Below are 27,235 nucleotides of genomic sequence, written 5' to 3' on the forward strand. Positions count from 1 at the left end.
GCTAAACGCTTTGCTCACCTGTCACATGTTCCCTCAGATACTTTGCTGCAGCCACTTTTCTCCCAACTGGGTGCCAAGAGCAGACATTGCCAAGAGACTAAAACTAGACATAGTCAGATGCAAAAGAGGACAGGGCTCCTGTACCTTAAATGATTGGATTTCAGCAGGAGTAGCTTGTCATGCAACTATTAAAGGTGCAGGGGCACTTTCTTCTTTGGTACTGGACCCACCTTAACAGGATATGGGAAGGAAAAGACATCCCGCTCTTCTGGAAACTGACAGACTGAGTGGAAAGAGTCTGTCCCTTACCCTTCAGTTGCTTCTCCATCAGAGAAGGATTCCTTCCCCACCCACTGCTTTGCAGGCACGTCACAGGTTGTACTGCCCTGTGAAGCAGTCTCAAAAATTCAGTGGGTCCTTAGTAGCTTGCAGGCCCTATACAGGTGAGCGCATGCCCCGCATCAAACCCCCAGAAGGGTTGCTTGTCATCCTTCCTAGCTGCCAATTAACAGGCAACCTCTTCCTGATTTTTGGCACCCCGGGTGGCTGCCTAGTGTGCCTCTGTGATACTCTGGCCGTGAACTCATTTGTCCTGGCTGCCTCCGAGGAAAGTGGCTTCCAGGTAAACTCAGGCCGGCCGGCTTCAGCAAGTCAACTGAATCTGTGCATGAAGGTGTTACTTTTTGGCCGCGGCTATAAGCCGATCAAAATCTGCTCTGCTCCTTTCTCTTTCAGAATTCAACCAGACAGTCCAGGGTTCTGGAAATATGACAGACAAAAGCAGTCAAGATCAGCTGCTGTTTCTCTTTCCAGAGTTCAACCAGCAAAGCCAGGGCGTGGGCCAGCTCGATGACCCCTGCGCTGAAACGCCCAGCAAGAAGATGAGGCGCAATCGCTTCAAGTGGGGCCCTGCTTCTCAGCAGATTTTGTACCAGGCCTATGACCGGCAAAAGAACCCCAGCAAGGAAGAGAGGGAGACCCTGGTAGAAGAGTGCAACAGGTAACTTTCCCTCCACCCTCCCTCCCTCCCTACACAAACACACACACACACACACTCTTTCTCTCTCTCTCCCCCTCTCTCTCTCTCCCTGAAACCAGATGGAAGCAAAAGACATGTTCATCTTTCTCTCTTGCATCTCGTTTGTCAACAGCTTGTTGGCAAAGCATGAAGCCTTTGTTGCATTTGAACCAAACCCCCATTGTGTGAGGTGTCTGGCACGTTCTGTGTCAAAGGGAAAAGAACCTGCTATTCCTAACACTCCGCTTAAGTCAACAACAGTGGAAAAATCACCCAGTGGCAGGATTGAGCCTGGACAAAGTGAGACCAAACCCTGCTGCTGAGCTAAGCGCCGGCCGCCATCTGGCACTTCTCATGGCCTTCGCCAGGTATGCTGGTGGCTAAACATCATGGAGGTTTTTAAGCTTCGGGTGGTTTGAAGCCCTTGAAAGAGACATGCAAATTCACTGTGTTAGCAGGGCCAGTGACATGGGCGCCGAGTGGGAATCTGCTGCCAAAAGTCCCTTGGAGGTGCAACTCCTCTTCACCTTTGGAACCTGCTTGTTCACCTGCCTCTCGTTCTGGCTTGAACAATGGCCGAAGAAGAGGAGCAGCTGAAGCCGCAGCCTCTTCGCTCACTGGCTCTCTGGCTGTCAAGCGAGCGAGCGAGCGAGCAAGCCAGGGTAGCTGAAGGAGCACCTCTCTCATTATGTCTCCACTCGGTCCTTAAGATCGTCTGTTGAGGTCCTTCTCTGAGAACTGCCCCATAAAGGGGCAAGGGGGGGCGATGGTTAGGAGAGGGGCCTTCTCCATGGTTGCACCCCCCCTTTGCAACATACTTCCCAAGGAGGTGCTCTTGATGCAGTCGTTGCATGCTTTCATGTGTCAAGTAAAGACCTCCTTATTTGCTAGACATTTTAATAGACAGATGGACGGACATTTTATATTGTTTTTATGTGAACTGTTTCATTAGTCTATTCTCGTGAGTTGTCCATGGTTCATATTTGGTTTTAACCAACTTTATTGTTTGCACTGGTTTTATTCCTGTTTTATTTTTTTTTTCTTATTCTGTAAACTGCCCAAAGAGCCCCATGGCAAAATATATATTGGGCAGTATAAAAACGTAATAAATAGCTGAGTTAAAAAAAAGTGATAGTACTGAAGAGGAAGCAGATGAGGAGCAAGAGCAGCTGGTGACCATGGCAGTGAGAAGATGGACTCGCCAAGGGAGGGGGCCCATGGATGGTGTTTTGCCCACGGGCCCTCAAAAAGCTGGGGCTAGCAGTGCCCAGCAGTTATTGGCTCTTGCAGGGCACCTGAGTGATAGGAATTCTGGATCTGAAGTTAGAAAGGCAACATTCCTGGGGCCAGAGGAGCCAAGATTCCTTGGCCTGGTCCCTGGCAGCTCTCACGCCCAACCCGTTTTGTGCATCTCGAAAGGCTGTGCTCCACACGTCTGTCTTTAAATGAATCAGAACCGCTTACGAACAAAGCTCACGCTGCGTTGTTACGAAATCGCAGGACAGGAAAACACGGGGAAAAGAGGAGCCCCACTGGATCAGAGCAGGAGATTCGTCTGATCTTTGGCCTGAACGTCCAGCCGTCTGCCCCACAGTCGGCAACCAGTCATGGCCGTGGGAAACCTGCAAGCAGGATGTGGATACAAGTGCCCATGTTCCCCAGCAGCGGGTGTGCATAGGCATCCCCTCTCTGATATTGGAGGAGGCATATCACCATCAAGACCAGTAGCCATTGGCATCTTTCTTCCCCTCCAGGGATTAGTCCAGTCCCCCTGTAGGGCCGTCAAAATGAGTGGCCATCGCTCCAGCTTGTAGCAGTGAATTCCACAGCAAGTGATGTGCTGTAAAGAGAAGTTCCGTCTGTTTATCTTTCCTGAATCTCTCACCTATGGGCCTCATGGGATGGTCCTGTTAGGTTCTCACCTTCTGAAAGAAGGTGAGAAATGTCTCTCAGGATCAAACAGCCCTAGAAGCAGTAGAGCTGCAAAGAAAGAGCACAAAATAAGACCCCTGCTCCCAAAGCATGTCTTTACACAAATTTTAAAAGGTTCTTTGTGTTTCAGGACAAATTGCCTCCTTATTTCTCCATCTCTTTCCCCACATCCCTTTTGCTCAGGACATTATCTCAGCAGAGCATCAGCAGTGTGTTCAGAAGACGCTTCTTTGTACGACCTCTCCTGTATTTGCAAGCTGCTTCTTCAAGCAGCCATCAATGGAGATGAGGTTTCTCTTGTGTTCCTGAATAGCAGTAACATGGTTTGCCTACAAGTCCTTGCCAAATCTGCCTAGGGTACAGATACTTACTCTCGCTCCTACCTTTTGCATAGCTGGGACTCCAGGACTCGCCTTAGTTTACTTCCCTTCCTCACTCCGATTCGAATTTATTTTATTTTGTAAAGTGTTTCTACACCACCATCTCCCAGGCCCCAAAGCAGACTTGCAAAGCTGGTATAAATAAACCCAAACACAATCTAAAGACAAACTGGAAGATTAAGCATCTGAAAGCAGTCCAGAAAGAAGGCTAACAGACTAGTCAGCCGCTTCAAAGGGGTTGTGGGGGAAAGGAAAGGAAAAAGGCTGGGACTTCCACCCCTGGAAGCCAGCGAAGAAGGAAGAGTACACACTTTGTGGTGGAGGTTATCCAGCAGCCTTGGAACTACTGATAAAAAGCCTCCCCTCCCCCCTTCCAACCACAGGCGGCTCTTACCTTGCCTCCATTTAGGGAAACTAAGCCAGGTGAGGGGGAGCTGATTTAATGCAGTTGGCAGTGAGTTTTCTGCCTCTGCCCACAAAAACTTTGGCTAGAATCCGTTTAAGGTGCCAGAGGGACTTGGTTGGCTTTGAAGTAACAAGGGGCTCAGGTGGGGGGAACCACGCTTCCCCTCTGGAATATGTCAAAACAGTTCTGCTGGCGTTCCTTTTCTGTGCTGCATCACAACCCAAAAAAGCAAAGGATCCTAGAGCGGTATTTTACTTGAAACTTTGTGGCATGTGCTCCCCGGAGAGGTGCACCTGGCGCCGAGTTTATATTTTTTTCGGCGCCAGCTCAAAACCTTTTTATTTTTAAAAATTAGTATTTTAATGTTTTAACAGTCGCTTTGATTTTGATTTAAATTTTTATTGTTACTATGTTTGTTTATAGGTGTGATGGTTTTATTGTATTTTGATTTTAAGGACTGTGAGCTGTCCTGAGATGCTATGCATAAGGGAGGGCATACAAAAGTTTTAAAATAATAATAATAATAATAATAATGATAATAATAAGAATAACAACAACAACAAGACGACAACAATGACTCTTGACTGTGCCAATCTCGTGACTGAAAAATCTGGCCAGCCTTTAACTGCCCCCAGTTCAGTAGCCCCTCTGTTTGTACCGTGCTGCTTTGGTGCAGTGAGCTGAAGATCTCAAAATCTGGCTTATTGTTTGTGTTCTTTGAATTGCCTTTAAAGAAAAGTAGCCCAATTGGAAATAAGCAAAATGGAGCAGAAGGGCTTCATCGCCAGTGCCTTCCATGATACGACCAAGTTTGCAGCACTGGACTTGGACCTTCTGCCATGGTGGTTCCAGCATTTCATTTATGAAAGCCCTACCCAACGTGTCCTCTTTGATTTTCCTCCCACAGGGCAGAATGCCTGCAGCGAGGGGTGTCCCCCTCCAAAGCACATGGCCTGGGTTCGAATTTGGTCACGGAGGTCCGCGTCTACAACTGGTTTGCAAACCGGAGAAAAGAGGAAGCGTTTCGCCAGAAGTTGGCCATGGACGCCTACAGCTCAGGACAACCTCACAGCATGAGCCTGCTGCTCTCCCACAACTCTCCTCACCATGTCCAGCCCAGCTCTTCCCCGCCAAGCAAGATGCCAGGTAAGCCAAGGCTTGAATCTCTCTGGTCCGTCTTTCAGTCCTTGTGGAGCCTTGTTGGGGGTTCCCACCATGGGCTCCCCCAACACTCCCAGAAAAGTTTCCTGGTGCTGCCTCAAACCTTGGAGTTTTCCCAAAGTTTCCTTGTGCATCAGTTACAATGGCTGCAGCTCTCGCTACCTGAATCCCCCATTAGGAGAAGTGATGCTGTCGCTGCAAGTGGAAATCTCCATTGTGCAGAAAGACTTAATTAGCTGTTGTATGATGCACTCCGATTGCGGTGCTCTCTTCGTTGACCATTTTTCTGGTGCTGTTACATTTTGTACTGTGTGTTGCAGGCTGGTATTTACTGCACTGGACTTTGGATGATCTGCTTACTCAAATAAATCTAATCTAACCATTTCTCTCTAACCCCGAAAGGGATCCAGTGAAGGACCAGAAAATTCAAACACTTTTATTAAACTAAAGAAAATACACTGTATCAGTGCAGAGGGTCACATGTTTAAAATACAGCCAAGTCAAGACAGAACAGGATCTTGATTCTCTTAGGATTCCTCCTCCTCCTCCTCCTCCCTCTCTCTCTCTTTGAATAACCACTTGGAACTGCTTTCATGACCTGTCCCTGGGTGTGCTTGTGGCCATTTCCCCCCCCCTCCCCCTCATCTCCTAATCCTTTGGACATGCAGAGGATGGTTGCAAAGCCAAAACAGTATGTTTCAGGAGGGGGAAGAAAAAGCAGGATTCAGCTTTCAGCTTGGAGACACTGAAAAGAAGCAAGGCTAGATGAGCTCAGAGCTTAATCTGGGGGTAGGGGGGAAGCTATCTTGAGCAGAGTGTCATGGAGCAAGGAGCATTGTTGTGGAAAACAATTCCCATTGTTCTGGTACCTGTAATCTACACACCAAAGTCAGTGAACTCAAGAGGCAAACATCAGAAATCGGCTCCCTGACAAGGGCTAGGGTCGCCTGGGGTCAGTGTGGGGTCAGCAGCCCTTTTCTTTTGGGTCTCACTGCTGGTTGCTGGAACAATGCAGCACCCTCCCTTTCTCCGCTCCCTCCCCTTCTTAAAAGGAGTGGGTGGAGGGATCCCCCCCATGCAATCCTATGTCATCTTGCAACCTCTGGAAATTCCCCTTTAGGAGTTAGTGTATGTCACCTGTACAGCTGCTGCTTCCTTGCTGAATGCAAATGCGGAGCAGCCTCATGAATCACATGAACATAGGAGGCTGCTTATTCTGAATTAGACCCTCGGTCCATCTGGCTAGTATTGCCAACACTGACTGGCAGCAATAGTTTTTTTCCAGTCCTACCTGAAGGCACCACAAATTGAATCTAGGATGTAAAGTGGTGCTCTGCCACCACTTTCCCCTCAAAATAACATAAGTTTCTAGTCCTCATAGTTCTGACTATAGGGTTGATCAATTTGTTTTTATCTATTAGATTTAAATGCTGCCTTTTTTCTTACAAAGAATTCAAAGTGGCTTACACATTCTCCTCCGCCTGCCTTCAATCTTATCCCCACAACAACAACCCTGTGAGGTAGGCTGGGCTGAGCGTCTGTGACTGGCCCAGAGTCACCCAGTGGGCTCCATAGCTGAGCGGGGACTCGAACCCAGATCGCCTGAGTCCCAGTCCCGCACCCTCAAACACTTCTGTACACTGTTTCTCTATACGGCAACCTCAGAAGCAGGCTTGGACTGAGCCAGGCCCTTGGTCCACCTAGCCCAGTACTGATGACACTGACTTGCAGTAGGGGCTCTCTGCCATTTTAGGCAGGATTCTATGGAGCCCCCTCTGGAGATGCTGGGGATCGAACCCGTGCCCTGCTTTGTGTGAAACATGTCCTCCGCCACTGAGCTATTAACCCCTTAGCTACTAACCAGGCCTCGCAAGCCAAGCCATCTCTCTGGAACGCCTCTTGTTGCAGCCCAGAGTGGCAACCAACCTCCGTGTAACCCCGGACCAGATTTGGCTAGGACCTTTCCATTCTTCTTGCTGAACTACAGTTTCCAGGATGCTTTGGGAGATGCTGAATTAACTGCAGCTGAGTCAGCAAAGAGGCCCTCCAGATGTGGATAGACAACAAGGCCCATCTGTTCCTTCTAGTCCAACACATCTGGAGAGCAGCAGGTTTGGGGAAAGTGCAGGTTGTGAGTAACATACGGCTCTGCAAAGGTTTGGGGCAAGAATCAGTAACTGGGTACCACCCACACTCTAAATCTTGTGTTGTTGAAAGTTCTACTCCATCTCCTTTAAGTAGTAACCGTTTACTTGGTCCTTTGGCAATTAAATGATGCCATTCATTCTCCTAGTTAAAATCTATTGGCAGAAAATATCATAACTGTTTACTAATATGCTGCTCCAGTTCAGACTTAAATCAGCATCTTCTCCTTGTGTGACTCTTTGGTGCTTTTCAATCTAACTCTGTACAGATCTATTCCAAAAGTTCCTTTGTGTTCAGTGAGATTTACTTCCAAGTAAGGGCATGTAAGATGTCACATGAATTTCCTGCTCATGCACGTTTACTTTTAAGTCATGTGCACTAGTTCCAAAATGCAATTGTTTGGAACGAGGAAGCTTCCCATGTTCCAACTCCCAAGTTTTAACTTCTCAAGGCACTGGGGAGGGGTGTTGAATTGTGAAAAGTGTGATATGCTGCCATGGCACATCACACCCATTTCAGATCGGATATCTTCAAAAGGGTCAGGCATCAAAACAAAATATGGGGGAAAAGATAAGAGATTGCCTTTAGGGTAGCTCTTGCATGTCACCAAAAGAGAGGAAGTCCATCCTCATATAAAAAGGACCAAAGACGACAGTGGTTTGAATTGGGAAATTTATAATAATTTAATAATTATTAAACTTTAAGTAGAAATGCAGTCCATTCCGCTATAGGGCAGAAGACCACAATCCCTGTGGTTGCCAGTCAGTTGTCTCACCTGCCGAGGTGCTAATGGTGGAGAGGCCATGGTGCTTATGTTTCTGAAACTTTAGACTGGAATTGGACAGGTCAGCCCTCCAGACAGAGGACTGCTTTCTGTAAAAGAGGGTGCCTGGCCAACACAGCTGCCCTGGGTGAATAAGGCACTCAGAGAGTATGTAAAGCACCTACTAAAAATCAGAACGTGCCCTCCAGCGGCTATCTTTACCGCCTCTCCTCTGACCAGGGTGTGACCCTTGCAGTGGAATGTCTCACATAATGCCGGTGACGGAGTGGGGGGCTTGCCCTTCTGTTGGGGCCTGATCTGTTGGGGCCTGATTGCTTACAAGATGCCCTGCGAACACATTGTCAGCAAAATCAGCTGTTTTCAGTATTTCCCGGCCTGCCACTACAATAATGCGCCAGCATGGAGTCTTGTGGTTGTCATGGTATTGTTGCGCTCTGCCCCCACCTCCTGGTTATGCATGCTTAATTGACAATTAAAGTTAGAGCTTTGAACCATTCTGGGTGCCTTTGATGTATCCTCCGCATCCCCCCAGCATCCATTGAGTTACCCCATGACATTCCCTTTGTTTTTTCTCCATTAGGGGCCACGAGGATTGTTTTCTAGTTAATGCAGAGGGGACAGAAAGGCCCATGAAGATGGGGTCATTTTTCCTCCCTTCCGATCCCTTCCTTTTTATTTTAGCACTGGACTTTGCATCGGCAGGCATTGCTCTCTCTTTGCAAGAGAGAGGACTCTCTTGAGGGCTCCAGGTGGAAATGAACATTGCAAATGGTAGAGAGCGTTACCTACCCATCACTGTGAATGTAGGAAGCCACCTGCAGTCTCTCTAGCTAGGGCACTGACTATTGGCACCTCTCTGGTAGTCTTAAAAGGGCAACTGACCATGCTACCAATTGAACTTGGAATCTTTTACATGCAAAGCATACTGTCTCCTCCTGGGTGATGACCCTTTGCTCTCTTCACTGTCAAGCATCCTTTTTGTTAGATGGATAAATTTGCAGTTTGTTTTTCCACTGAACGGTGCCCGTGTTGGGAGCAGGATGTGATACAATAACACGGCGCTGTGTGTTGCCCAGGCCCTGCCGGCATGACGTGAGGTGCAAAGGGCTATGCAAAAATGCAACAGGGTAATGGAAAATGGTAGACATTCTCAGAGAAAGTAGGAAGGAGAAGTCCAGTGATGGCACTTCCTCACGTCTAACATATCCTTTCCAAACTTTATGTTCACCAGATGTGTTGGATCACAACTCCCATGCTTATGGGAAATGTTACCCAGTACATCTGGAGGGTACCAGATTGGGGAAGGCTGGTCCACCATCTCATTTATTCCCCTAAGAGGAAAAAAACAGTAACAAGAGCTCTTGGCTTCTGAGTTGTTACTATTCCTCTAGAATCAAAATGGGCACTGGAGCGATCGCAGTGACTTGTGTGATTCTATGAAGCTGCCTGTCAAGCCCAGCTTGGCTGCTAGGAACAGCAGCAAGAACTGTGCAGGGTTTCATGTAGAGACGTCGCTTTTTCTAAGTCTCGCTACCTGAAACTTCACAAACTCTGTGCAAGGCAACACTCTGTTACTGAACTGTAGTCCTTTCCCATAATGACTGGATGGTCTGTAGGACCTGTTCTAATTAATTTATTGCGTTCACAGCCATAAGATATGGAGAATTCACTAACTTGGATTCATGGAGAAATCAATCCAGTGCTACTTCCAAACAGCTCAGGAGTAAATACCTCTCTTGGGACTAGTTGCTGAGAAGCAATGACTTGAGAGAGCTGTTGCCTTCAGGTCCTGTCTGTGTGGTTCTTAGAGGCATTGGGTAGGCCAGTGTGTGAAATAAGGACAGCCCAAACATTTTGCACATTTTAAAGTAAATTGACCTGAATCCTATTTCCTGGACTGCTTTGCTGATTGAAACACAGTTAGCTTGGATTTCACACATTATATTTTCAGTCCTCAGTTCAAAAAACATGCTATATGCATATAAAACTGCATATTTTAGTATGAAATGCATAGTTCAGGTTAAATATGTATAAAATTATATCTAATTTAAGTGCAATATTTTGTTTTTTAAAAAGATAAATCGAAGGGACAGAACAGACTTAAGATGAACACATGAGTAACATAGGAGCGAGAAATGTAGCAATATTCTTCTTCTTTTTAAATAAGGCTGTAGATGAATGGGAAACAGGACAGAGCAGACTTATCAATGAGCCTATGAGAAACTGAAAAATTATCTGTCCCATGAGGGTTCTTACATTACTTTGCACCAATGTTCTTGCATTTGTACCACCCTGACGACTTTTTAGCAACTTGGCTAATATATAAATGTTAGCCATGAATAAATAAATGAATAATCCTCTGTAAATTTCTGGGGTTGCATACAGACAGATGTACAAGGGGGTTCCTTGGAAAACACACTTATATGTCCAGCATCTCTTTAGAGTAGGAAGTCTGAAAATGGCTGCTGTAAACCATTTCACTGGAGGTTTAATCTCCCAGCTTTAATATACCCACCTGCTGCCAAATGCAAAATAGAGATGAGGTGGGAGGGAGAGGTTGAAGTTGCATCTCCCTGTGCTGGGGACCCCACTGATGGCTCTCCGTGCTGGGCTTTGAACTGTCCTTGCCCTGGTTTTGTAGGGTTGTCTGGAGCACTAAATTCCTTAACAGCTTAATAGCGTGCCTCAGACGCTGGGAGGATAAAATGCTTCTCCCAAACAACTGAACCCTATTCAAATGATCTCCAAGCCCAGGACACAGTAGGGTCCTGCTCTTGGGGTGAATTATATGTAGCATGATTTAACTAATACTTATTTAAGACATGCGTGTAAGTCTCCTTGCATCTTTTAAATAGAATTGCAGGTGAGGGATCTGAATTGCAACTGAAACATTTTATTGTGTTTGCCTTCACATGGTCTTTTTGCTGCAGTTTGTAATTCCAGCTTCATAGATGGAGACTGAGAATCCTGAGTTGCTTGGTGCCTGAAGCAGAAAATCTAAGGGCACAATCCCATGCATGTTTAGATGGGAAAAAGGGCCTATAACTCCCATCTTTCCAGCATAGCCAGCTGCAAGATGCAGAGTTTCGTAGGCTTTTTCCACAGCTAAGCCTGCATAGAATTTGCACTGTGAGTGAGATTATCCACACCCCACTTCACTTCCCCACACATGCATACTAACTGATGTACAATCCTTAACCTATTTTTGTACATCTGCACCGTTGTATTTTTGGCCACTGTGTATTTATTTATTGATTGATTGATTTATATCCTGCCTTTTTCCTACAAAGGGCTCAAGGCAGCTTACATCATTCTCCTCCTCCATCTTATCCACACAATGACAACCCTGTGAGGTAGGCTGGGCTGTGAGTCTGTGGCTGGCCCAAAGTCACCCAGTTGGCTCCATGGCCGAGCAGGGACTCGAACCCAGATCGCCTGAGTCCCAGTCTCATGCTCTTAACCACTACACCACACTGGCTCTCTAGAGTGTATGCTTTCTAGAGCATAAGAAAAGCCATGCTGGATCAGACCAAGGGCCATGGGGTCCACCATTCTGTTCACACAGTGGCCAATGTAGCTTGTACAGAATAACTCCCAGGAATCAGGTATACAGGTGAGGTCTTCTACCTGAAGAAGGTATACAGGTGAGGTCTTCTTTCTCAGACTCAGACACTTTGAAGTGGGAGCACCTGTAAACATAACCTTTCAAGACCCACCAAATATCTCTTTTTGTTCTGCTTTCCCTCTCTACAACAGAAAGCACATCACAACAGTAGTTGACTCTAGACAAGCTTATATTTTATTTTAATTCTTAATAATCATATTGTTAAGTATATTAATTACACAATCTTATGTATATTAAGACAATAACTAGGTCTCCAGTTAAAATACAGACTTCAGCAAAAAGTGGACCAAATATTCAAATAAGTATCCATTTGAAAGGTGGTAACTCAATGCCACCCATTCAGATATTGAAAGTCTTGTAAGGGCCCTGATCCATTGCATTATGGTGCACATAAATCAGTGGATAATAAAGACTATCCCAAAGCAAAATGTATCTGTGTAATAACTTCCTCTCTTCAAAAAGAGGCAACAGTTGGACATTACCAAAACACATTTAAAAAAAAACATTAACACAATTAGCCAAATTAGTTAAGCCTTTATTAAAGTGACATTGTGTTGCCCAGCAGACAAACCTCTGTAGATCCCACGCACAGTCTGGATTTTTGTAATAGAAGGAATTCCACTGATTGTTACTCCACGCGAGGAGAATGGATAGGAAAACAGTGACAGACCAAATGGAATTTGAACTGAGTTTTCCTAGTTCAACCCAAGATATCCTTGATTTGAGCCTAACTCTTATTCATTTATTTATTTGAAATATTTATACCCTGTCCTATATGCACAGAGTCTCACCTTTTCTGAAGGGTGGAGTTCTGAAACTCTCTGATACAGCTTAATATCCCTTAGGGAGTAATCTCCTTCACTGCATCATCTCTTTTGCTAGGCTTTTCCCTTCTAGGAATCTCGAGGGTCTTCCTTCTAGAGACTGCAGTGGTACCTAACCCCAGAGGGCCTCAGCATCTCTGCTGTCAACTGCTGAAGGACGTGAAGAATGCCATGACAGACACCCCAAAATTTGCAAAATTTGTAGGGTTTCCAAATGAGAGGTTGGTGTTTCTTGACAGGCGAAACCCCCTCACATGGCTCTTCTGACAAACTAAGCAGTGATACACACCGAAATTAAACCAAGCAGAGGCTCCCTTGCAGTTTATTTATTTATTTATTTAGTTAGTTAGTTAGTTAGTTAGTTTGCACCACCTTATCAAATCCAGAGTGCATATATTATAGTGTGTGCCTTGCTTTTTACACTTCCCCGTGTCTGCGATGTTCAGCTCTTTAGAAGAAACTTGTTTGGGGTTTTGTTTGGACACAAAGTGGTTCGGCGTGGAAAGGTTTTGCAGCCCCTTCCCCATTGTAATGCCTAAAAGGGCAACCACAAGACAGACCTACTTGCCAAAAGTGCATGGCCCATCCCAGCTCGTATTTTACGCTTTCTTGCTCGTTATGGGGTTGTATCAGCCCAGCATATTGTTTAGGAACCTTTTCTGGTTTTATTGGGGATAATTAGATCTTTATGACACCATCCGAAGGGCAGGGGAGAGGGCAGTCACAATAAACGGCTTTATAATGGACATAAACAATTCGCCTTGCAGTTCAGAGAAATTAACACTTTCAAGCACTTTTGAGTGGCAGCCTTCCATCAATCACATCTGTTCGTTCTCGGAGATGGGATGTTAAAAAGTCAGGAACGTCTGCTGAATTAGCCTGCTTGTGCGGGCTGAGGGGAATTTCTTCATTAAGTTAGATGGGGTGTGTGTGGATGTGTGTGGAACCAAGGGCCACCCTTCCCAGCAGTGTGTGGTTTCCAAACTGAAAGTAAAAACATCCAGTATTAGAAAAGAGACTGCATAGAAAAGAGCCTGTATCTTAGAAAAGGCGCAGTGTCATTGCTAGAATACTTGTGTACGGTTTCAGTTGCTCCATCATAGAAAGGGAAAAGTGTTGGTGTTGGTGATGACCTATAAAGCCAAGGTGTTGGTGATGACCTATAAAGTCCTAAACGGCTTGGGTCCTGGCTACCTGAAGGAGTGCTTACATCCATATACGCCCACCCGCCCCCGAGATCTGCGGGAGAGGCCCTTCTCCGGGAACCCTCCATGAAGGAAATTAGGAGGGTGGGTACTCGGAGGAGGGCTTTCTCTGCAGTGGCGCCCAATCTATGGAATGCGCTCCCCAGAGAGGTCCGCCTGGCGCCGTCGTTATTTGTTTTTCAGCGCCAGGCGAAGACCTTTTTATTCAAACGTCATTTTAATTGCTAATATTATTTGCTTATTTTATTCTTTGGCCAGGGCGACTTATTTTATATTGTTAATTCGTTTTATATTTTTAGTGTATTATATTTTAATTGATGTTTTGTGAGCCGCCCCGAGGCTTCGGCGAATGGGGCGGCATAGAAATTTTCTAAATAAATAAATGAATGAATCAAAGAAAGTAATATGATAAGGAGGTTGGTTGAAGCATCTTCTTCATGAGGAGTAGAGTGTATTTGGGGCTGTTAGATGCCTTAGAGCAGAAGTCCTAATGTGGAGCTGAAAAGATGTGACAATGTTGGTGCCAAACAGACCTCTCTTGAAAAGTGTTCCATTGTTGGGAAGAGAAAGAATATTTTCCTTCTCATGCCTTAACCTAAGCAGGTTTGTGGGGGAAGTACCACCAAAGTGTCCTTGTGGTTCCCTCACGACTGACAGATGTACTGATGCAGGAGCGTCCATAATTGCATCCACTTCCTCAGTTATATTATTATTATTATTATTATTATTATTATTATTATTATTATTATAACATTTCTATGCCGCCCCTTGCCGAAGCCTCGGGGCGGCTTACAACACAATAAAATACATTGAAATACAATAGAACATAATAAATTACCACTAAATACAAAAAATACACTGAGATACAAACATAATAATATAAAATTAAAATTAACAGTATAAAATAAGTATAAAATAAGTTATATGACATCTTCTCTTCTAGATACTGGCAGTAATGCAGTTGCATGCTTTAGTCTTTCTCTGAGTCAAATACCTTATAATAAAGCATTTACATAATAGCATTTTGTACATTCAAAGTGCTTCGCATACATTATTTTGGTAATTCTTATGGCAGCTTTACCCAGCTTAGGACCACAATACCTGATGGAAAGCCTCTCCCAAATTTGGTCTACCAAGACACTGATCAAGATCCGAGGCCTGCCTCCAGTTGCTACCTCCGAGGGAGGCTTGGTTGGTGGCAACAAGTAGAAGGGCCTTCTTTGTGGTGGCCCCCTACGTTCCAGAACATTCTCTCCACTGAGGTCCGCCTGGTGCCAACCATATTATATTTTGTTACCAGGTTAAGAGTGTCCTCTATGTCAGGACATTTAATTTGCATTATAATGTAGTGGGCCAATATAATGGAATATAAGTCTGATAAATAAATAAATAATAGTAGGTCAACTACTTGATAGGTCTTGTGATTTAAATTGTGTAAAGCTACTATAGCTTTTTAAATATGGTTTCAAATTAGACTTTTTAAAATAGATATTGCATTTTTATTAAATTTCGGTTTTATATTTCATATTGTATTTTATTGCATTTTATCATAAGCCTCCTAGGGAGCTTTGGCTATGGGCAGTATAGAAATAATACCATATAATGCCAGTTAATAATACCATACTATAATAATAATAATAACCCTGTAAGTGAGGTCTGTATACTTCTCCCTAAACTGCGGGTTTGCTCTGGGATTGGAGGCGGATTTGCTCTGGGGCTGGGGGTGCCGTCAAGAGCAGGCTATTCTTCCACTAGGGCCTTTGCGTCTGGCACAAGATTCGCAGCTGAAGCTTCCGCCTTCACACTTGGCTGCCATGACTCTCCAGCATCAGCACAACACTTCCTTGTGTAATGATTTAGTCTCCCTCAAGCCCAGCTGGAGGCAGGATCTGCCTCTGAAAGTTGTCAGACGAGCCCGTGTGGTCAGCTGCTGGCATTTTCTGGCCTCCACTTGGAACTGGTAGCAAAAACAAAAGCGAGAAATGCAGCCACCAACCCATGCAGAAGCTCATAAAGGCATTTCATGGGCTCTGCAGCCTGGTGCTGGAAACAATAGTCCAGGTCCCATAAACAGACCTTTATATTTCGCCTGTAACTCTAGTAAAACTGTCTCCATATAGCTTGGGCCAGTCACATGGGCCAGAGGGCATTCATAAGCAGGTTTCCGTAGGCCAAACCGCTGGGAGTTGATGGGAGACGACATGCCAGGAAGGAAGATTTTTTTTCACGCTGGGGCTGTCTCAAGCTGTGGCGGGGAAAAGAGCCGACAATAGGCCGGTCTTTTCAATGGCTGCCATGCCCAGGTTTTCCATAAACCACAGTCAATATCCTTTATGCTAGATATTATCCCAAGACATTCTGCAGAGAGAGGACCTTTTACGTTCTCCGACTTGCTGCATCAGCTCTTTGTTTGTTTGTTTTTTACCAGTTGTAGTATTATTATAATTACCTGAAATGATACCTTAACTTCTCCCCAAATAGATGCCTTTCTTGGAATTTGTTTGGTGGGAAACCTACATAAAACTAAGGTCATGATGCATTCTATTTGTATTCTAAAACCTCTATCTATCTATCTATCTATCTATCTATCTATCTATCTATCTATCTTTTTATTTATTTAAAACTTTTTTTACCCCATCCTTCCTGAAAAAGCATTTCAGGACGGCTTACGATAATTAAAAATAGCAATAATAATAAAATTATAGTCAACAATAGTAGCAATAAATAAGAACAATTAAAGCAATAAATAAGAACAATCATAATTCTGCAAAACTAAAGAAAGAAAAGAAAATGCAACTTAAATCCTAAATCGCCTAAAATCCTTAATTCTTATTCCCACCAAGTTATAAAATGCAACAGGGATTACAAACCATAGGTAATCAAGGAGCAGGATCCATGAAGAGCAGATGTGCATTTCGCCAAAAGCACCTTTGTCGGCTAATAAGCCCATAGCTAGAAATTTTAAGTTGAGTGGGACTAAAATTGTACTATATGACATCTTACAAGAAAAGCCAGAGAGCTAACATTTGGCATTATTTAATTCTAAAATGTGTTATTAATTATATTATTAATATTCATTGAAAGAGTAGTTAGAGCTGAGACTCAGGAGTCTGGGATTCTAGTCTCTGCTCAGCCATGAAGCTGGCTGAGTAACTTTGGTCCAGTTGCTGATTCTCAGCCTCACAGGGTTGTTATAAGGAAAAAATGGAGAGGAGGGGGAAGGCGTGGGATCTCATATACCACCTCAGGCTTCTTGGAGAAGAAAGGATTTATTTATGGATGGTTCTATAAACTCTGATTCTCTCCTCTTAAGTTAATTTCCTCCATCATACAGCTCACACTCCTTAGCCTAAATTCTTACTGCAAAATCCATGTGAATTGTGTGGGGAGGAGGAAATTGAAGGAATGGGTTTTATTTATGTTTTTCCTAAAAGAAAAATAAACCCCAGCCCACAAAGACCCAACTCCCTTTGTTCATACTACCTCCCATTGTTCAAACAATGTTTCAGATTTTTTTGATCTGCCCCAAGCCTGGGCACCCTCTGCATGAGGTTAGGAATACAGTCCAAGAATGTGGGTGACAGAGCTTCACGTTGAGCAATATTTACCCTGTTCATGTCCGGGACGTCCACTTGTGCTGGCAAATGTCCATTTGTCAAAAAGCATTCTTCCATTATCAGGGATGGGTAAAAAGGGAGAGAACCAAAGACATCTTTGGAAGAAGTCCTCAGACAGAATACAAGCATCTACCCTAGGTTGCACTCAGTGCTGTGGGTTTGCAGGGCGTGAGCCGTTGATTGTATATCTGATGGTTATGTACATTCACAGGAAAAACCATCGTGCACTGGACCAAGGGTCTATCCGATCCAATCTCCCTGTTTCTTATAGTAGTTGGCTAGGGCCTAGTAGCACAAACTGCTTAGTTTGCAGCTCTCCTTGGCTCGATTTCATGCATCTGCATGATTGTTTTCGAAGGCTTCCTGCAAATTATCGGTTCAGAGTTCTGGTGAGCATGTTTTGCTTTTTGCACTGCAGCAGGGAGGAAAAGGGGGCATCAGAAAGAACAATATGAGAAAAGCAGGTGTCAGAAAGAGAAAGTGCGAAGGAGATGCCAAAGAGAGACTGGAGAAAAGAGCAGAGATTGGCAGAGAAGGGGAATCAGGAGGAAAGAAAAGAGGTGGCAGATGGAGAGAGAGAAAGGGATATCAGAGAGAGAGAATGCAGACAGACAGAAAAGTGAAGAGAGAGAGCACCTGACGGGGGGGAAAACAGCTCTTCTGGGTTAATGAGGGACATTCATTAAGTACTGCAAAGCTGAGTCATGTTGAAATTACATTTGGGAGCGTGTCTTAAGGACCACAGCAGAGAAGCTGTGTGAAAGACCACAATCCTGGCTTCTCCAGCTAAAAGCAGCCAGCAGAGGTAACTGAGTATGAAAAATACAAGGCAGGGTGGTCTGACTGAGTACATGCTGCTTTGGGAGGTCTTTTTCAATTTCACCTGAAGATTCCAGGGACTGGATCTGGGTCTTTCTGCAGCAATACACGTGCTTCTCTTGTGAGCGAACGGCCTTCCCATAGGAACAGCGGCAGCGACCCTACAGCCTCTTAGCTCACGGAGTTCAGCATTATCTGGTACCCAGACAGTCTCTTCTCCACGGCTTGCTTTCGAACAACGCTTTTGGTTTGCGATGCATGGCACTTCATAACAAATTATCTTGGAGTCCCAGGACTGATGAAAGGCATTTTGTTTCCCACCTGCTTGCTTTGGTTAATTATTTCTGATCTGCTTGATGCGCTTTCCAGTGTGGCATCCAGCGTGCCTTGTAGTTGTCTCTGAAGTTTCTGAACATTTATTTTTAATCAAGTTAAACCAGTGCACAATGAATTTCTTCATACCTTCAAAGTACACCTGTTTAGCACAGTTCAGCACCTGTTATTCTCGCCATTACTGGTATACATCGAATGCATTGCTAGCACAGGAAGTGTCTGAATTTGTGGGCCTGGAATTAGGGTTAGAGGATATTAGTTGTTATCTTATTTGAACAGTACAAAATGTATAAATAAAGCGTTTCTTTGGGAGGAAAAGTGGTAGATACGCATTACAGAAGGGGTGCAGAATGTTTGCCCTGATCTGAGATTAGAGGATGCCACGGGAACCCCAAGGTCAGGGTTAGGACTCATGGGGAACAGCGAGTGCCTCCGCCCACTCCGGGAACTCTGCTGCTTTTCATTCCTACTGCCTTTGATCCATACTTCTGTCTCCAGTCTCTGGGGCAGGAAGAAGAGGAATTGTACACTGGCACTTGTAAATGAAGCAAAGCTACATATTCTGTAGAATATATATATATTCTGCACTTGCTCAACATATAAGCCAAAAACCTCTTTAAGGCACTGGATGCCCTTACCATGGACCAGTGGAAATTTTCCCAAGTCCATCTTGGGATTTCATTAGCTATTGCCTGGCCATCTTCTTTTAAATAGGCGTTGTAGCAAAAGTTTTCTAGTTTTACTTTACAGACTGAAAATAGTTGTTCTACAGTGGAATAGAAAATTCTTTAGAGAAATACTGTGCACATAGTCATATTTTTCGGTCTTAGTTGGTGCTGTGACTTCTCCTGTCTGAGGGATGCTGAATCTCAGGCCTTTGACTATTGGGTTGTATAAAAATGAAACAGAGAGATGAAATTGGTGCCTGTTTTTCACATGAAGTCATAGGAAGCCCTAAAAACTTAGCTAAATGGAAGATGCTTTTCAACACTGGTAAAACTGAACAAGGAAATGTGTTTTGTCGCAGTCCTGAGCTCAAACCAATCATTGCAACTGTATGGGGTGGGATTTTTTTTAAATGAAATGAATATGAATGGCATTAATTGACATTAATTGTGCAGGCGTGTGCCATTTTGAAAACCACAAGAAACTACATATCCTCAAAACATGTAAAAATGGCTCAGCTGGTTGAAGGTCCTTTTGCAACAGGGTCCGGATGCATTCTGGGGGTTAAAGCTTTGTCCTTTGAAAGTTGTGCTGTTTGCATTCTGACCCACTATAAGGAGCTGCTTCCTCGTCCATCCTTAAAGAAATGTGGCTGTATTGAACATGAAGCCCATGGCTTTGTTCTGCAAAGTTCAAAGAGAGGTGCTGGAGCACAAATATGCCTTTGTGTAGGACAGAGATGACAACAGCCGTGCCAGGTAGGCCAGTATTGTCTCTGGGAGAGAAAGATCCCTTTGTGCACTCAAAGCAGAGATTAGATTTGCACTAGAGATTTCTTGGTTCACAGTTCAGCTACTGTGAACGGACTATATAGCTCTGTACATTCAAGAGAAACAGTCTTTGCATGCTCAGAGTCATGCTGACTTCATCCATTGTTTTTTTATTGAAAAGGAAAGCATCATTCATTTCACGTGCTCCCATTTTGTACATACAAAGCTGTTGCAAACAGGACCCTCCTCCAAGAACTTCCAGGCAGTCTGTATGGTTCTCCACCCTGTCTTTTGTCCTCACAACAACCCTGTGAGGAAGGTTAGCCTAACACATAATGGTTGGCCTAAGAACAGCCTGGGATGTTTGTGGTTGAATAAGGATTTGAATCTAGGGCTTCTCAGCCATAGTTTCACACACCAACCAATATGCCGTACTGGAATTATATTTGCAGTTTATTTATGATCCGTATAAAGGTGCAATAAATAGCTTGCACAGTGACATTCCTGGTAGGCAGAAAGGCATCTTCTTCAGGACTTCTGAGGGCCAAAGAGAATTCTCTTTCTCATGGACTTGGCAAAACCACCTTGGTGCTCATTGCTGGAAACAGGATGTGCCTTTGGCCCAATCCAGCAGGCCTGTTGTAATCATTCTACTTAATGATATCCAGGCTTGACTCTGGATGCTTTTCGAACCCTTTTCATTGCTGAGAAAGACAGCTCCATTTACACGTGGATGTTTCCCTGTTTGCTTCCATTCCTGTCTTACCTGTTGTACTTATACAGCCATAAGATCGTGCTGTGGTACAGTACAAGCACTGAATTCCATGAACATATTCCATTTTGTCGCCTTTAGCATTTAATACCTCACTGTCTTCGCTCTTTGGAAAACCTGCAAAATGATTACAAAACACGCAAGAGGCTTTGGAGGGTGAACAATGTCGTGTAAAGGACCTACCGATTTTCACGAATGGTCACAAGTGCATAGCATATGTCCCATGTTCAGGTTAACTCAGGGGTTGCTCTCTCCTTCTGTCCCTGCCTGACGTTCTGTGATCATGAGAAGCAACATTTTCTGAAGATGGCTCCTGCTCCAGAGTGTTGCCTTACGAGCGCTTGTAGTGGGACCCTCTGTGTTCTGGAGCAACTGATACTCAACAGGCCCCCACAGTTCTGACCGTCAGACCTCTTCCTAAAAGCCATCTCTTGACAGAGCCTTTCCCTGTAAGCATGAATGGACCAGCTCTGCTTTGAGGTTTTACAGCTGATTAATTTGCACTCTGCTGCAGGTTTGCCATATTTATGGTTGATTTTGTGCCATTGGGTTTTGTGTCCAGTGCTTTGGTTTTCTTTTGGAAGGCAGTACATAAATCAGAATAGCAAATACAGAAAACCAGCACTTAAGGTGGCGTTGTTGTTGTTGTTGTTGTTGATGATGATAATTTCTCCCCAGGAGTCCGCTACAGCCAACCAGGAAGCAATGAAGTCACTTCCTCCTCCGCCATTAGTCATCACGGGAACAGCTCCATGGTGAATACTAGCCAAGCTGTCCTGCAGCAAGTCTCTCCGGCAGGTCTAGACCCCAGCCACAACCACAGCCTGCTCTCACCGGATGGTAAAATGGTGAGTACACCTGGTGCATTGTCGCTCAGGTGCTGATAAGATAAAAAGGCCTAGCACGGGCAAAACAAACACAACTTTCTTTTTTTGCTTAAAAAAAAAACCCTCTCTCTCTTCCTCTCCCTTTTTTTTGCACAAGACATATTAAACAATGAAGCCTTGGTGGAGATGGAGAGAGAGAAAAACGTACGCTCTGTAAAAGCTGGTGCTCTGACCTTACCTTTCCCTGGCAGCAAGTAGTGGCGTAGACTTTGAAACACGCCAATAAATGTGACAAACAGACATTGTCTCTGTATTGATTGGAGGCCTCCTAAAGTGGAATGATGGGATGGAGTGCTGTTTGTTCTTTGCTGCTGATGACATTCCCATGGATAAATATATGTCACGTCACAATTTTATCTGTCCCAGGCTGTGCTGAGATCTTGAAATAGTTTAGATTTCATTTAACAAAGCTTCCAAGATCCTTTCGCTCCCATAAAGGTCTCCATGCAGGCTTACATAAACTAGCATAATAGCTTTACCAACAATTCAATCAATTATTTATTTATTACATTTCTAAACTGCCTAATACACAAAACTCTTTGGGTGGTTCACCAGAATTGAAACCCTAAAATGCAACATAGTAAAACATTGATACAAAGCCTTTAAATGTTTAAAGCAAAATGAAATCAAAATAAAAACAAGAAGCAAGGAAAGATCTAAAAATGCCACACGCATTGGAAAACAAAACCACAGAATCGAAAAGGTGTCCGTCTGGTACCCAAAAGACCACAATGTAGGTTTCAGGAGGACAGTGCAGAAAGGGAGCATCATCATCCAAAAAGCTATCCACTTCATTGCATTTGGTGGGAGCAGTAAGAGAAGGGCCACTGAAGATGATGATCAGGTGGAGGAAGGAATGTACTGATGGAGATCAGGAAATCTGCTTTCTAGGCATTTAGGAATTGAAAATTTAAACCCAGCTCTTTGAATTGGGCCCAGGAACAGAGTGGAAGCCAGTTCAGATCACGGAGCAACGGTGTAATCCCATATCGACCAGTCCCCGTTAACAGTCTCACTACTGTATTTTGGACCAGCTGAAGTTTTCCAAGGCAGCATTGCTGGATAATGCGTTGTGGCGATCCAAACCAGCAGTGGCCAGAGCATGGTCCATTTTAACTAGGCTATCGCTATACAGTAGTGTCATAGCGGGTATATCAACCTGAGCTGATAAACAGAGCCATTGGCACACGAATTGGACAGATGCCAGTCCACTGGGGTGTGTGGGGGGAGTCCATGCTTCAGAGGCTGGGAATGTTGTGAAGGCGGATAGCACTACCCTGTCTTTGAGAGGGAGGCCAGACTTCAGTCTGAGAAAGAAGACTCTGTGGTCTGAACACCTGAAAATAATGTGTAAGCTTTGGCTCTTGAGCAGTAGAGGGGCAATCAACAACCAACCGACCAACCAACCAAGCAAACAAACCAACAAATAAAATATTTAGCAGGAATTAAGGATCCAGACTGCCTCAGCCTTCCAGCACATGGAGAAAGAAACGACTCCAAATTAACCACGGTGGAATGAGTTCAGCTCAAGACAGAAATAGCATAAAAGATCCCATGTCATAGCAGGTCCATTGGTTTGGGGGCAATCACAGCATTATTTCATTTTACAGCTCCAATGACAGACAGCTTTCAGCTTTCTTTTTCTTGTGCTGTTTTGGAGGATTCTTCACTGTTTTCTTGGTGATGGTTTTCCAAAGTAGTACCTGTATGTATCAGTTTATTTGTTCATCCATGCTGTAAAAAGATGTTTAAAAATATTCTGGAGACTAGAGTGGGTGCTTCTGTTTTCAGGTCTTTCAAAAAAGTGTTATGTATACTTCCTGCCAGATGAGAGTACTGCATTCAGATAAGATGGCAAAGGCACAATGTAATTGGGATTTACTTTTCCTTATTTTGGTACACTTTCAGAATCATTCAAACTTGGGCTCTAGAGAAGAATTATACCTTCAGTTTCAGTACAGTGAAGGGACTCCCAAGTCAGCTCTATCTACCTAACTTCCATTATCACCATTTCCCTGCTTCCCAGGGCCCTTACCATGTGAATGAATAATATTTTAGCTCTGCTGAACTACTTTTTCTCCCTGACCCCAGCAAAGGACTTTTCACATGCCTACAGCAGATTTTTAGCACCATTCCCTTGCTGGTTAGGAATCGGGGTGCTGCGCATGCCATTCCTTTGTCTATTTGATTTATGTCCCACTGTATTTTCTAAGCTCCCGAGCAGCTTACAGCAGTTTTCCAAAATGTTAATTGTTCTTTCTGCAAAGGGCTCACTAACAAAAGAAATGAAATTGTTTGGGGGGGAATAAAGGCCAGCAAATGAAAATTAAAGTGATGTTGTAAACACCCCTTCCTGATCCAACAGCCAGGGCTGCGCATGAGTATACCCTGCAAATGAAATACACACTGCAAATGAAATACACACTGCTTTCAGCCTTCCTCCCCATCCAAGAATGGATAGGCAGAATTTCAGCTTTTTTAAAGGGTTCTGGATCCCTTACTCTGCTGGATTGAAATGGAAAAGCTATGGATATGCTCAGGATTTCGTTAATTTTATTTTTAATTATATCCCAGTCAATATTGTTAAAAATATCCAAGGCACCATATAAATTCTAATCAGTAAAATCAACTGCCAGAAATCATTGAAAGGGCAAAAAAGAAAAGAAATGTATTTTCTTATCACAGCAGGCAGAAATCCAACAGGGGCAGCTTCTGCCATTGTTGCAGGAAAAGCTACCCCTGTTGAATCCCCCATTCATCTAGTGTTAATGGGACAGAAGTTTCTTAGGAAAAAATATGGGTGATTCTATTTGGGAGGCTTTTGAAAATTGGCAGTCTGTTCATTACAACCGTCTTAAATATGCCTCCTCCTTTCTTAGGACACTATTAGCCATTGAAACAGATTTCTTGTGTGTTTTAGTGACAGTATTGACCATTATACTAGCCAGTGTCCTCTTTCTAAGGCTCCCTTTGAAAAATATTTATCTGAGTTTAGTCTCTGGAAGAATTTTGCTACATCTAGTGACCATGTGTGTTTTCTGATAATTAAAGTTACCATAATTAAGTAGCCTTACATGTTTCCTTATTTTGCTGCTGGCCAGGAAATTGACAACTAAATTTGTCATTCAATTCTGAATGTCCCTTCAGAATTTGTTATGACTTATAGCTAAACGATAACTTATCACTGTTCATTGAAAGGCACCTTTTGGCCCTTAAACTGCAATCCTACGCATACACATAAGATTAAATCCGTTTGAAATCAGAAAATACAAATTGTAAAAGTAGCGAAACACATCATACATTTTAAAATCTGTCTCCCAGTCCTGGGCAGGTCAAAATCATCATCATCAGAATTTGCATTGGAATTTGCCTAGGAATTTTTCTAATGTTTGAATTCCAGGGATGTGGTATTCCGGTCAGTCTGAGCATGCAGTCCATTTTTTATTACTTTACTCTGAATTTATAATATAATTTTTGGTGATTGCATTGGCAGGTTTTGTTTCTTCCCCTGGGGTCAAATTCGTCCCAAGTCAGGTGACTCTGTTCCTTTTTCTGATTAATTCATATTTCTCTGGCCTAATCACTTTTCCCGGATAAGCTGGTGTGTTCTGTGAGCATTTGTAATTAGCTTGTTTTTGTTTCACATGGTGGCCTGGCTGAGGCAAATTGGCCTAGAGGAATGTCTCTTTCCTCGGGGTAAGAATACAAAGGTGTGAGGTTTTGAAGAAAATTGGGCTTCTTCTTATAGTCAATGGTCAGCATATTGGCTGTAAGTATTAATATTTAATTTAATATTCAAAGAAATAATATTTTCTTTAGGTCAGTACTGTTCATTGTGTGCTTTGGTGAACTAGGATGGTGTGTATAACCCCCACCCCAAAAAGCAAGAGATCAAGCACATTACCAACAAAGGACAAAGGAGGATGACTTAGATGAACAAAGTATATATGCTAATATGAATATAGTGAGATGAATTTGGAAATAATTATTAAAATGGAAATATAGAATATTCCACCGTAGTGCCAGGAGGCTGTGGAAAGGTGACTGGACTGCCTGCTTGTTCTGTCCGCAGTCTAGGGGCTTAATGGGGAAACAAATTATGGTTCTTTATTTTAAAACCAGAACTGGATACAGTAATTAGAAACAACCCAGGCCCTCTACAACAGGGGGCCTGCCAGAAGTCTTAGCCTGCAGCTCACGGCAGGCCTAGCCAGCCTCGCCAAAACCTCTGGAGGGCCACGGGTTGCCCACTCCCACTCCAGACACGGGTCTGTGCTGTGTGGATGCGGACACATCGGCACCCCGCGCGCCCCCTAGAAGCTTATCAGATGTGCCAGCATTTGAAGGCAGGGCTGACCCCTGGCTCGGGCCCCTCTCAGAGGCCCCTGAGTCAGCGTGGGGACCTCCACGCCTCCGTGAGCTGCTCTCTTGGCGTGTGGCTTGTCCTGCGGATTTCCCCTCCGGTGGCAAGCGGAGGCGGACAGACTTCCCGATGGAGGAGCCAGCTGCTGTTGAGCAAGAGTGGGCCACCCCTGTAATCGCCCACAGTGTCTCCCAGCAACGTTGCCTTGTTGTCAGACATTGTAGGCAATCAAAATAGCAGTGGGGAAAGGGCGTGAAGATGCTTCTCGCTCAGGCCAGGCATGCAAAGTTTACTAATGGGGGACGAACTTCCCCTGACAGCCTGCTCACGACCATCGATTTTTCCTCAGAGTGTGGCCAAAGGGGCGTACTTGATGTGCTCTCAGTAAGCCCCCCGTTATTTGGCCAAGTTGTTGACTGCAAATATTCCCATTTTAATTTGAGATGCTTATCCCCATCCCCTCACTCCAGGCCTTTCCCTACAGGTTTTCCAGACCCTGCTCCAATTCTGCCCATTCCCCGTCTTTGTTTGGGTCCTGCCAGCTCTGAATGGTAGAAGTATGAGAATATTCTAGAAATTCCTCTGGTGGGGTTATTTTTCTTGGCCCAGCTTGACTGATTCATGTCACACTGGGTGATTTTTATAGCCTCCCTCTCTCTTGGCTGGGGATGCATACTTCTCTCCTGACAGAGCCTGGCTTTCCACCCACAGAGTTGTTTTCTAACTACCTCAGCCAGGGTCACACAGGCCTGTAGAAATAATGCTGCCAAAGGGATTCCCCCTCCACCCCCCATGAAGTGAAATGTGAGGCAAATATTTGGATGGCCTTTATTTTCTCAAGTGAAACATTCGTAGGAATTTTGAGAGAAGCTGAAAGGGATTTTGAGATAAGATTAGCCCAACCACTCAAGGTTGGTAGGGGGATCCATGTATCTCTAAAACGCACCTGGTTTTCCCCTATAGCCAAAGCTGAGGTAAATTTTGAAGGCCCAACTCAGGCAGAACACATCCAGGAAGTCTGAAGGCTTTTGATAGGACAAGTGACCTTTCTAAAACTTCTATTAGTGCAATTGTTAGTTTTGCAAAATTTGAAGTGCAATTCTGGCTGAGGCATGCTGGAAGATGTAGGATTTTTCTCTTGGCTAAAGCACAGGATTTTGTCTTTATATTCTTGCTTTTCAACCTCAATATGGGGCATCGAAGCATTTTCACATTGCCTGTCTATGCCTCAGTTCTTTCCATTCTTTCTTTCCTCAACAGATTGCGGTTTCTGGAGGTGGTCTTCCCCCAGTAAGCACGCTCACCAATATCCACAGCTTTTCCCATCACAATCCACAACAGTCTCAGAATCTCATCATGACACCATTATCGGGAGTCATGGCCATCACACAGAGTAAGTGTCTTTCGACTGTGCTGCTTGTTTTGATCGTCCTTATTGTGCTTTTTTTAAAAATATAGCACCATCGGTTTGAATACGGTGTTTGCTGAGTACAGGAAGCAGGGATGCATGGATTTCATCAAGTCTGTC

The 27,235-nt window shown here is 44.2% G+C and overlaps 1 protein-coding gene across 3 annotated transcripts in view; it reads left to right on the top strand.

Moving 5' to 3' along the window:
* HNF1B (HNF1 homeobox B) overlaps positions 1-27,235 on the top strand; it is a 58,078-nt gene that overhangs the window by 22,771 nt on the left and 8,072 nt on the right. For 2 of the 3 annotated variants that reach the window (XM_044430194.1, XM_044430193.1), the window contains exons 3-6: positions 736-1,000; positions 4,644-4,882; positions 21,136-21,305; positions 26,968-27,100. In XM_044430194.1, coding sequence (XP_044286129.1) covers positions 736-1,000; positions 4,644-4,882; positions 21,136-21,305; positions 26,968-27,100 — 807 coding nt within the window. The remainder of the gene's footprint in view (positions 1-735; positions 1,001-4,643; positions 4,883-21,135; positions 21,306-26,967; positions 27,101-27,235) is intronic. The other variant, XM_044430195.1, reaches the window with a different exon arrangement.

The sequence above is a fragment of the Varanus komodoensis genome, unplaced genomic scaffold (assembly GCF_004798865.1).
Source record: "Varanus komodoensis strain SLA01 unplaced genomic scaffold, ASM479886v1 scaffold20_1, whole genome shotgun sequence".
NCBI classification, from domain to species: Eukaryota; Metazoa; Chordata; class Lepidosauria; order Squamata; family Varanidae; genus Varanus; species Varanus komodoensis.